General features: G+C 34.2%; 1 protein-coding gene across 1 annotated transcript; it reads left to right on the top strand.

Moving 5' to 3' along the window:
- Window positions 1-7,966: 7,966 nt before the first annotated feature.
- Window positions 7,967-9,131, top strand: NAS4 (nicotianamine synthase 4). Its single transcript, XM_059583129.2, has one exon. The coding sequence runs from the start codon at window positions 8,002-8,004 to the stop codon at window positions 8,965-8,967; it is 966 nt and encodes a 321-aa protein (XP_059439112.1). The 5' UTR covers window positions 7,967-8,001; the 3' UTR covers window positions 8,968-9,131.
- The last annotated feature ends 4,020 nt before the right edge of the window (window positions 9,132-13,151 follow it).

Below are 13,151 nucleotides of genomic sequence, written 5' to 3'. Positions count from 1 at the left end.
TTTGGATCACTAGGTAATAAAATTATGAAACTATACTGTTATTGGACTTGTTTTATTCGACGGTGAGTTGTGATCACTATAGGGGGCACGAGGTTCATATCTTATGGTTCCTCTTCAACAGTAAGCACATTTTATCTGAAAAATCAAAGAATTTCAAGTTGTGACGATCTTTCCATAACATATAAGAGAAACGCTAGGTTTTTCAAAATTTTATTCAAAAAGTTGGTTATTAAATTATGTGTTACTATTTCATGTGATCTATTGTTTTAGTAAGTAGGAGCATGAGGTGAATAGAAAAATAAATAAATAAATAAAATAAAAAAATAAAAAATTAGGAGCATAAGGTGATGGGATGGATATGAGAGATTTTTTCCCAATTCAAATTTTTAAGTGTAATATGAGAAATTTTAATATTGTTATTTCTTGAAAATTTAATCTATTAGAAAACAATCCAAAAAACTATTTAACTTGTGATAAGACGGAATTAATACTAATACTTGTTAGACATGTGGATCCAATGCACAGTCCATCAACCAACTAACCTGAGAACCTCTAGATAGCTTCACACTGAATCCCTTCTTAAGCCACGTCAGTAACCGTCCTCATGATTTTAGCCATAAGGCAATACGCATGATGAAAGTCGTGGGGTGAAAGAAATATTCGTAGCAGGAGAATCTCTCATAAAGGTGGTAGATGGTTATGGCAAAATTTATTATAAAGTGTGGCAAATCAACATCAAGTAAAAAGGGACTTTCGTCTCATTCTTTCATACCTTATTTTTCTTTCCTTGCGATCATTCCTTTCGATTCATACCGACTTAAGCATCATAACTGCTTCTCACTAGCCTATTCCAACAACCTCTCTTGCTAATTTCTTCTCTCCACATAGGCTCGATCATTACCTTGGTATGCGGTCAACAACACTGATAATAGTAAAATACAAAGGCTCAATGGATCACCATACATTGACTAAGATGGGAGAGGAAATTGATCACAAAAAGAGAGGGCAGGGGGCCCAAAGGAGCCGAAGGTGCATGACTTTTGGTGTTGTTGTGGACTAGTGCACAGAAGAGAACAGGCAAAGATGGGCCATCACCTCTAGTGGCAGGTGTGTGGCACATGGCGTCGTGTGTTGGGGTGTGGTTGCCACACTCCCATTTCCCAAAATGGCTACAGTAAACTTGACTTTGTCGATAGCCAACAAAATTGCCATATTGTTAGGGTCCCAGGTTTGATGATGTTTGTCTGAAAAGAAAAGAAAAGAAAAGAAAAGAAACATTGAAGAAAGAAGAAAGAAGAAGCTTTCATTTTTATACAATGGCATGAGGCACGGCTCCATTCTATGAAAAATGTACTGTCATTGGTGTCATACATGTTGAAAATGACATGGGATTGACCAATTGATCGTGACCCTGAAACTTGATCATGTAATTGAAGAAAAAAAAGGGAAAAATTAGTTTGGACAAAGTTTCCTCCAAGGCTCGAGTTATTTTGGCATAAAATATTTTGTGTTTTTTGGTGTTTTAAGTACGACCGAAAATCATAGTCAAATCTAAAATATTTTCAGTTTGATAAAAAAAAAAAAAAAAAAAAAAAGAACTTCTTTAGTTTCGAAAAATAGTTTTTCATTTTTAAATTTTGTAATCTATTTGTTGAGTTTGAATTTCTTTTTCTCATACCACCAGGCCACCGCCGAACCCCATTGCCAGAATTGATTGGACCTACATCGGAAGTTATTGGAAGTCGCCGGTCATTTTTCACTGTCACTCATTTTCCATATAAGCCAAATGCCAAAAAAATGTTTTTTTGGATTTCGTTGAAAATATTTTTCGACTAAACAAAATAAGTTGGAGGAATTTTTTTTAACACAGTCTATTAAATTGACACGTGTCTAAAATAGATGCGATTCTTACATATATTTTTAATAATACCTGTGAAAATTACAAGAATTTTAAACACATATCAATTTAATAAACTAGGTTGAAAAAAGTATAGTGGAAAACTTTATTCAATTACTTTAAAGAGGACCTAGGAGCATTTTTACAATGGCCTATCAAATGTTTCTATGCATATAATAAATAGTATGAGACTCACTTTGAAATAATGTAAAACTAAATGATTTTTTTTTTACCCAATTTCACTTTATGTCATTTTCCTTTGTATATTTCTAAGCCCACCTATAGAATTCTGATAAGGCACCAATCAAAAGGTACCCCAAATGCTACGTCGAGTAGTCGCGTTTGTCCTCTAGTTGGTAGTGAAAGTGGCCAAATTGGCCCCCAAAAAAGTACCTTCCATTTATCACATAGGGATTGCTCATGCTTTTCCTCCGACCACAAGCAAGAAAAAAATATATTATCACATTATCATGGCATGCTAAAATGTACTCTAATGTCCACATCCATCATCTCCATGCCTCTCAATGGGCTCTATTCAATAGCGAAACAAATTTTGTTACTAATCTTAAAGCAGCATGTCTGATCTGAAAATTGGGAACAATTATAAATCACTAATAATAATAGTAATAATAATAATAATGTAGGATTTTTCATAATATGGAACATATCTGGCTCATCTTTTCTTAAAGTATTAATTAAATAATTAAATTTATTAATTTTTATTAGTTTAAACTTTTTAGATAAGCGATAATTTAACATGGTATAAAAGTGGATTGAGATCATTTCCATACCATTGGCTTAGGTGTTGCTACGTACAATTCTTGGTGTAGATGTGTCAAGCTCTAACACAATTGGTTTGAGAGAGCATTTGTGGATTTTCATCCTCTATACCCTTCCTGTCATTGGTTTCCAGCGGACAGGTGCTACTGTGATTACGCCCAAGTAGAGCATTTACTTTGGTTGCTGCCCCCTCTTGCCTTCTTGTTTAGGAAAAAAAAAAAAGTAGATTACTCCCGAGTTTAGTTAAATATTCTTTGTGTTAAGCCTCACTTGTTGAATAAAAGTTTAAACCCCATGGTCATGTCCAAGTAGAGGGGTATTAAAGTGTTCATTTAGCGCTCTTTCTGTTATTGGTTCCTAGCGGGCAGATGTTCCTGTGGTCACACCCAAGTAAAGCAATCACTCTGATCGGCCTCCTCTTGCCTTCTTGTTTAGGAAAAAAAGAAAAGAAAGTAAATTACTCTCAAATTTAGTTAAATATTCTTCGCTTGTCGAAGAAAAGTTTAAACCTCACATGAGAGGAGTATTAAAACGTTCAATAGCTCTCTCTCTCTCTCATATCAAAATGCTGCATTTTATCAGTAGTTGAACATAGTGTATCAAAATGTGCACTTGAAAGTTCTTTAACTGTATCTAATCATGATCATAGTTTATGTTAAGAAAAATCAATTTTCAAAGACAGAAAGGATCTAATTGTAGTTGGCACTACATAAAGTGGATAACGATATCTCATATGAGCCGTTGAAGATAAAGAAAAAGGCTTAAAAAGAAATAAAACTAAAATAGCACTATCATTAAAGATCGTAGCAAGTTGACAAATGCATGAATTAGAAAAAAGAAGCTTCAAGATATCTTCGAGTGTCAACACCATGATTCATGGACCATCTCGCTTTTGAAAAGACACCTTCTCTATGCTTCAACCCTATAATTTCTACTAAAATTAATTATTCCCATATTGAATATATGTCAAAAATGTGAAAATATAATACCAAAACTTATATATTTTTACTTTTGATTGAATTCTATTATAACCTTACTAAAAAAAAACTCTCCAAGATATCTATTTTCCTAACAAGGAATATCAAAGCCACGATAGCATAACCCACATGAGCCACGAGATCGATTGATAAATTTTTCATTCAAGAGAAGGTGTAAAACTCACACGTGGGAGGTTAAGTCTTACGTTAATTGTATGTGTCATATTATTTTCGGCATACACTTAGTCTTGTTGATCTCGATGGTCTCCGGAGACCCAGAGACCATCGAGAAGGGACCCAAATTCACTCTTGAATCTATAAATTTAAATTTTTGGGTTGAGTAATGTCGGAATATTTATATTATACTCCTACTACAAAAAAAACTCTATAAAATGTCAATATTCCAAGCATAAATCATTGGTTTTAGACCATTCTTTTGGGCCTTAGTGATAATATTATTGTTAGGTAGTTACTATTTGAAGCATTTTTAGCTTTATTTAGATATTATACTTGCAAACAAGTAGCTTTAAACCTACGAGATTATTGTTATGAATATGTATCTGAAGGACAGTGTGAAAGGAATCATGAGATGGCGGCACATAGTATGTGAAATATATATATATATATATGAATCATGAGATGGCGGCACATAGTATGTGAAATATATATATATATATATATATGAATATGTGAAATATATATATATATTTGCATTTGACCCTCGTATATATAATTAACTAGAGATTTCTAAAGTCAAAAGTTATTTTGTTACTCAAAAAAAGAAGAGATTAAAGCAAGTCTTACTCATATAATTACTAATAGATTTTACTTTCAAGCTTCAAAAAGAGAAAAAGAGTTGTATAGTAAGAAGATGAAATAAAATTAATGATATTCTTCACGTGCACATATGACATATTTCATACTGGTTGATGTAATGTGTTTTAAACGTGATATGAGAAACCACTTAAAACACATTATATGATGTTCTCTATGGGTAACTCAATCAGCTGGAGACTACGCCTTATAAAGCGGAGGTCACTAGTTTAAATCTCTCTCTCATTTTTCTCTTTTCTTGTGCGAGAATGATAAATGAATGCAAATAGTAGTATTTTTCATAAAATAAAGAGATAATTTAGTGAATTAAGATAATAAAATTAGTTTTTTCATCTTTTTAGTCGATTTTATGCTTCTATGGTGGATAATTGGTAATTAAGTTTTATCAATCATGGGTAAGTTTTATCCAAAAGAATATTTCAATAACCATTAATCAATTAATAAATAATCAGGCTGATCTTGAAATGAGAAAATTAATCTTTGGCGTGGACCCAACTTCTTTGTCTCTAACATGATATATATAGGGGTATTAAATTGGGCAGCTAGTGTGAACTGAGTGATGCTGATAATTAAGAATGCTAAAAAATTGGGTTTATTTCTTTTTAATTGGTGAATTAATTATTGTATGATTGTTGAATGTTATAATCAATGATGCAACTTCTATATAATCAATTTAAATGATGTTAAACCCGTACGAGTTGAGAAATAAAGCTTGTGAAATAACTTTTATAAAATCTCAAAAAGTACTAATATATTTGTTTTGTTTTGTTTTGTTTTTTACAAGATAAGAAAATGAACTACAACAACAAACAAACCGGAAATAAAAATCAGAAAATATAGAAGCAAATACAAGCAATTTAATGATAAAACTCAATTTAGACAAACAGTTAGCATCTCACTGCTTTGGAGGGAGATCTCGAAAGTGGAAGAAAATTGGGAGTAGCACAAGACGACCCCATAAAATTTAACTCATGTCTAGTTTCCGAGGGAACTGGAGAGACTAAGAAGTATATTTACAATAGTTAAGGGATCTCCCTCTGTGGTGGTGAGTTTGAAGCTCAACCAGATCAGATTTTGTTGAAGCTCAGATCTGGATCTAAGAAATTTGAATAGGATAATGCTAGACATCCCAAAGAATTCTTTCCAAAATGCTTCCCAAATGATGTGGCAAGCATTTTTTTCCTTAAAAAATTTTCATTCTCTCTCTTTTGAAAATATTTTAAGAAAAAATAGTGCTCGCCACATCATTTGGGAAGAATTTTGGAAAGAATCCTTGGGATACCTAGCGGCCATCATTTGAATAACTAAAAGAATTTTTCGGAAAAGAATCAAAATTAAAACCATGGATATTCTGAAAAAGACCCATGGTAGCAGTGGCGTGTGTAGCTCACACGCGCCAAGGAGGTGCGTATGGTACACCCATTGAGACAGAAGTCATAGGGTGGAAGAGAGCAGACCGATGAAGATGAAGAAGAGGCGCATGAATGACAAGGGTGGATGGATGAGGGTAGATTTAACCTCCAAAACTCCAAGCAAAAAGACCGAAAAGATAAAAGGAGTAAGAATAAACACCGGTCTAAGGAGGCTGGTGGTGGAGATAAGAAGAAGAGCAGGGAAGAGCGAAGCTCAAAGCAAATATTGGGTTTAGAGGCAAAGGAGCATTTTTCGGAGTTTCCTTATTCTCTATTTTTCCTTACCTGCTTCTTCCTTTTCTTTTCTTTATTGGTTCTCTTTCAGAATTTCATGCATATAGGAAAATGTCTCATGCCATCAACAATCTTTGACTTATCTAAGCGATGGATGATTGAACGGAGTTTTTCTCTAAATTAGGTCGGAGAAAAACTATCCGGAATGATTTACGGCATGCACTAAATAATTATGAAACTTTAACACTAATCTTTTCAAAGATATTCATCTTGTTTTGAACTTTTTATAGGTATACAAAAATATTAATTTTTAGCTTTTACTAAAATATTAAATGATATAAACCCATTAAGGTAAAATTAACAGAAGTAATTACCACATGTAACCCTAGTGTCAAATAGACATCAACTATACTTAGGTAATTGTTCATTAACTCAAACGTAATCTTAATTTGTAAGTAGTTAGCTACTTTTCTAAATTGCAAAAAATTCATCCTCTAGTAATGAAGGAGTTTATGCTTCTAACAAGTTAAGTTTCATTCACGTATATATAAGGGAAAACTTCACTTATCATCTCTGATAGTTCATAATTTTTGCTATTATATCTTTAAACTTTAAAAAGTATCAATTTAAGACCACAATTTTTTAAAAATTTGTAATGACAAAATTTTAGTTAGTTTTTTAAATGGCCGATATATAGATAGACGACCATTTTGATAAAGTTGGAAAGCACAAGCACTAGATTTGTCACTTTTAAAAGCTTAATGAGCTTTCTGATCAAGTGGTAAATTACAGGGATCAAATTTGTATTTAACCCAAAAATCTAAGGTTTGTTTGGTCCTTTTTTCAGAAAAGAAAACTTTAAAATGTGGTGTTTTCAATACACTGAAAATTAAAATAGTTTTGAAATGTGATTTTAATATTCTCTAAAAAAAACTAATTTAAAAATAAAATTTTCTTAAAAACAGAAAAAAAAAAAAAAAAAAAACACTATTTATTTTATTATTTTGATCAAAAATAGGGACCAAATATGCCCCTAATAGGTAACTGAAAAGATGTGTGAGATTGAAGGGAAAGCAATTGCAAATAAGTCAACCATTTATAGCTTCCTCACATATAAACTCTTTGTTTTTAAAATAATAATTGCAATTTGTAGAAGGGTGAGAATAAGGACAATTAAGGTCGATTCACAACAATTATTTATTCGAATTGCTACCGATTTAAGCAGGTAACATGAAAGAGTTTATAATGGATTTTCTTACATTAATATTTATCCGAATTAACCGTCCCTACTCAAATCAAGATCCCTTACAATTTCAAAAAAAAAAAAAAAAATGACAGATTTATGTCGTTTTTAGGCATCGAAACGCTTGAAAAATGTCACATATATTACCGAGGCAATCATAAAACTAAAAGACAGTCTTTAGCTGCAAGGCTTTTTAAGAACATAAAGAGTAAGAACTTGATGAAAGTTTATTTAGTTCTCAACCATGACTTGTCACCTTTTAATACGTGACATTTTTCAAGCGTTTAGATGTCTTAAAATGGACTAAATTTTATAATTTTTTTAAATAAAAATTATAAAAAAATGTTAATACTGTCCAAATTACTGACAATTATGAGAGAATCCTTATCTTCAGAGAAGAGACGAGGGAGGTTTAGACAGTTACAGTTGTGTGTCCCTTCTGGTGATCTATGGAGAACAATGTAAACTTTTTTACTAAGAAGGATGCTAATAACAAGAGCAGCCATGAGTGCCACGTGGCGCTAACAAGTGCCTATAAATAATGACCTCTTTGGAGAACTGGAGGTTGTAACTTGTTCTTTCCATTCGCTACCTTGGAGAATCCCCCCCTCTCATTGTGTCGACATGGGTTGCCAGGAAGAGCCTTTGGTTCAAAAAGTGTGTGATTTGTATATGCAAATCTCTGGCCTTGAGAGCCTCAAACCCTCCAAAGATGTCAACATGATCTTCACACAACTTGTTCTCACATGCATGCCACCCAGCCCAATTGATGTAACCAAGCTGTGCAAAAGGGTGCAAGAAATGAGGTCAAAGCTGATAAGGCTCTGTGGGGAGGCAGAGGGGCTTTTGGAGACTCATTTCTCTACCATCTTAGCCTCTTATGAAAACCCACTTGACAATCTCACTATTTTTCCTTACTATTCTAATTACCTCAAGCTTAGCCTCCTTGAGTTCACCATCCTTTCCCAACACTTGCAAAATGCTCCTACCAAAATTGCCTTTGTGGGTTCTGGTCCCCTTCCCCTCACCTCAATTGTTTTGGCCTCCAATCACCTCACACACACCTCCTTTCACAACTATGATATTGACCCTTTAGCCAATTCAATGGCTGTTGCCTTGGTTTCATCTCACCCTGACTTGTCAAACAGAATGTTCTTCCACACTCAGGATATAATGAATGTAACAAATGCTTTGAAAGATTATGAGGTTGTTTTCTTGGCAGCTCTTGTTGGGATGGACAAGGAGGACAAGGTTCGAGTCATCGATCATTTGGCTAAGTACATGGCTCCTGGAGCTCTTCTGATGCTGAGGAGTGCTCATGGGGCTCGAGCTTTTCTCTATCCTGTGGTTGATCCTTGTGACCTTCGTGGATTTGATGTTCTTTCTGTTGTTCATCCCACTGATGAGGTCATCAACTCTGTTGTCATTGCACGCAAGTATTCAGTGCCTAATATGCACTCTTTTGATCAGCAGGGTCTTGGCCATGGCCCCATAATTCTGCCCACCAAGTGTTCTGAAATCCAAGCCTTCGATCCCTTCAACCATGGCAACATGATTGAGGAATTGGCTGTTGAGGAGCAACTCTCCTAAACTCTGTCTTTTCTTCACCAACATGACTGACCTCTATGATGATGATCAGTCATGTAATGCCTTTTTTTTTTTTTTTTTTCTTCATATGTCACTGCTGCGTGTTTAACATGTTTTCATTTTGTGTTGTTGCATCTTCAAATAAAAAGGCTTCAATGTTTCAATAAGTGGTGGTTTAAAATGTTATCAAAGCAGAAGTTCTGAGTTTAAACTCTGAGATAAGCGATTCAACAGTTGTCAGTTTTCATAGTTTTTTTTGACCCGAAAGGAAATTTATTTAGCCAGCTGATATCATGTTGTTTATCTTTTCATTCAACTTCAATCTCATCTGTGATGTCTAATTGTGGATAGGATAACATATGCTGTGATGATATCAGTGAGTGGAGAAAAGAGGGAAGTGAAAGTAGAGAAAAGACCCTTCTTTTGTTGGGTTCCGCGATCATGCTTTTGCAGTTTTGATTCTACAGTAAGTTGTTTGGGAAAACAACAATTGTATTTAGCATTTCCTCTATCTGTTTTGGAAAACAACATAGTTCCAAGACTTGGATGGTTGTGACCATTTTGTCACTTCCCAAACTCTAATTCCTATACATAAACCATGGAAACATCGTATTTATCTATTAGATTTTGTCTTCTTCTTTTTTAAGTGTCTATTAATTAATTGTAGGTTTTGCCGGATGATTTAGAAGTAGACATTAATGGGATCTTAGAAGTTTGTTAAGGCAGGGATTGGAAGCTCATTGGCTTCTACTTTTTGACCATTTCACAATTAATATATATACACCAAAGTTCATTTTATCTCTTTTTGTGTAAAATTATGAACAATTAGAGTTAAACTGCACCAATTATGTTGGATTTTACAGTGAGAGCGCAAAATGACATTCTATCATTAATTAGTGTGTGTACTTTGGAATAAATGAGAACTGTGAAAACATTTGCTTATTCACAAGAAAAACAATGTTAATTCCAGCAGAGCACTCTCACATTCCGCAAGTTTACAAGTAGAGTTGCGCTATCGCTCTAAAAAAATTAATTAAGTTGCAATTGAAGCTTCTTATAATTATTAATCACTAATGAAGTTATTTTCATCTATTAAAAAATCAATGTGAGATTTAGCATTCATGAACATTTTTATAATCCACACACTCATATGAGGTGGTGGTGGTGGAACGGAGGAGGAGAGAGAGAGAGAGAGAGAGAGAGAGAGAGAGGTAGAGGTGATAGTGGCACGCTATAGGTGAGGGAGATGGTTGTGGCAGCTAGCATGGAGTGGAGGGAGAGAGGAAAAACTGAAAAAATAAAAAAAAATAAAAAAAAATGGTTTTATGCTTTGACAAAGTATAAGCTTTTATTTTATTTTATTTTATTTTTTTAATATAATTTTTCATTGATCATGAAAATATTTTCATTTGACTAACAATTTTCAATTAGTTCAAATACATGAAAAATATATATTTTTGAAAACATTTTACGCAAAAACAAATTAACAAAACTAAAATGGAGAAAATTGACTCTAAGAAAATTTTTAGAAGAATATATAACATTGATACTCTTAAAGCCTATTTGGTATTGCGTTAAGGAGTTAAAAAAATGTTTAAAAAAGTACTCAAAATTCTTTTAGGCAAAAAAAAAAGAAGGAAAAACACTTAAAAATAAAATAAAATAACTCTAGAAAAGCGTAAAACTGGGTTTTTTGTGAAACTTGAAAATGACATTTTATCTAAATATCTTTTTAAGGTTTTTTTTTTTTTTTTTTAATAAAAAAAAACTATATTTCTTAATGCAATTTTAAACAAGGGATTAACAAAGAGGAATGTTTCTAATCGGTAAACATTAAAAATGACATTACATTTCTTGGGTATAGTCAGAGACGGAGGGAGGGGGGACCGGGGTAGGGCATGGTCCCCCCCAAAATAAGGGGAAAAAAATTTATAAGTTAAAAAATAGGGTTAAATACTAAATTAGTCCCTAGGGTTTCACAACTTTATTTTTTCCCCCCTGGGTTTTCATTTTTATCACAGGAGGTCCCTGTGGTTTTGATAAGTGACCAAATTAGTCCATCCGTTAGTTGACCGTTAGTTGACCGTTAAACTGGACACGTGGACCAATCAGACGTCGACACGTGGCACATATATTAATTTTTTTTTTAATTTTTTTTTAATTAAAAAAAATGTTTTTTTTTAAAAAAAAAATTAAAAAAAATATATTAAAAAAAAAAAAAAAAAAAAATCGTAAAAAACTGGGGGTGGCTTGGCAATTTGGGGGTGGCTCGGCCACCCCCTTTGGCCATGGGGGTGGCCAGGCCACCCCCATCTGGCCGGATGGGGGTGGCCGAGCCACCCCCTGGGCACCAGGGGGTGGCTCGGCCACCCCCTTGGGCCCCAAGGGGGTGGCCGAAACCACCCCCGGTTCCCACTGGGGGTGGCCGAGCCACCCCCATGGAGCCTTGGGGGTGGCCGAAACCACCATTGGTGGTGGTTTCGGCCACCCCCATGGAGCCATGGGGGTGGCCGAGCCACCCCCAGTGGGAACCGGGGGTGGTTTCGGCCACCCCCTTGGGGCCCAAGGGGGTGGCCGAGCCACCCCCTGGTGCCCAGGGGGTGGCTCGGCCACCCCCATCCGGCCAGATGGGGGTGGCCTGGCCACCCCCATGGCCAAAGGGGGTGGCCGAGCCACCCCCAAATTGCCAAGGGGGTGGCTCGGCCACCCCCAGTTTTTTACGATTTTTCTTTTTTTTTTTCTTTTTTTTTTTTAATATATTTTTTTTAATTTTTTTTTTAAAAAAAAACATTTTTTTAATTAAAAAAAAATTAAAAAAAAATTAATATATGTGCCACGTGTCGACGTCTGATTGGTCCACGTGTCCAGTTTAACGGTCAACTAACGGTCAACTAACGGATGGACTAATTTGGTCACTTATCAAAACCACAGGGACCTCCTGTGATAAAAATGAAAACCCAAGGGGGAAAAAATAAAGTTGTGAAACCCTAGGGACTAATTTAGTATTTAACCCTAAAAAATAATAAAAAAAAAAGTTAAGTTAATTAAGTTTTAATTTTAATCATTTGGCCCTTCTCAAAAAAAAATAAAAAAAATAAAAATTGGCCATATATATTTTTAGATTTTTTGGCCATATCCAATAAAAACTTTTGGCCCTATTCTTAATTTTTTTGGGCCATACCCATTAAGTTTTTTTATTTTTGGCCTTACTTTCAAAAGTCTACTTTTTTTGCCCTTACTTTCAAATGCTCGGTAGTCTTTAGTTCATAAAAAACAACGAAAATAATTTTTTTAATAAAAAAATTCTAAAAAACCAAAAAAAGATTTTGACTAGCCCCCCATAAAATTTGCTGGCTCCGTCCCTGGGTATAGTAGGGCCATTATGTTAGTATATATATGCTTAATTAATTAAGCATTTTAAGGGTTTTGAGAATTCAAACAAAGTCATAAAACTCGGCTAATTCTCCCCACAAACGCACAGACCCCTTTTGAAGGCAGAAGAATATATCATTTGGTGACTGCAGACTTTTCCTAAAACTTCATCTCGATAATTAATTTATTTACCTAATAAGGAAACTCCAAACCATGAATTAGCCAAGTGTCAAAGAGTATCAGACACAGACCTTAATTAACGAGAAAATTAAGAATGTTGTTTATTGTTTAATTAATTACAATATACCCCTTTGACTGTCTCTTCCATAACCTCATAATATGTCGACATGGGCTGCAAAAATGTCGACATGCTCTTCCCCCGACATGTGCGGACGGCTTTTAAATATATATGGAGATGGAGCCATTTCTGTACCCTCGATCTTAAAGCTCTCATATATATGAACGCCCACTTGCCCACCTCCAGGATCAATATCTTTTTTTGCTTATAACTTATCAAATCCAACGATTAATATTATCTTCTTTTGCTTATAGCTTAACAAATCCAACGATCAATATTTTCTTTTGTTATATATATGGCTGAGTACGTGGCTAGCTAGTTCCTGGTTATTTGATCATCATGGTTATCGATCAAGCTTTTCAATCCGGTGGTGATCATCAAGAGCTCTGAGGCCTCAAACATGGTAAATTAATTCAGTCATTAAAATTTCTTTTTGATTTGTTCTTGCATGTTAATTTGTTTACCTATATATTGCAACCATCCATTTAATTATTATTTAAAAAAAAAAAAAAAAAAA

Source organism: Corylus avellana, chromosome 1 (assembly GCF_965113065.1).
Source record: "Corylus avellana chromosome 1, dhCorAvel1.hap1.2, whole genome shotgun sequence".
NCBI lineage: Eukaryota > Viridiplantae > Streptophyta > Magnoliopsida > Fagales > Betulaceae > Corylus > Corylus avellana.
This window is presented reverse-complemented; position numbering and strand designations above follow the sequence as displayed.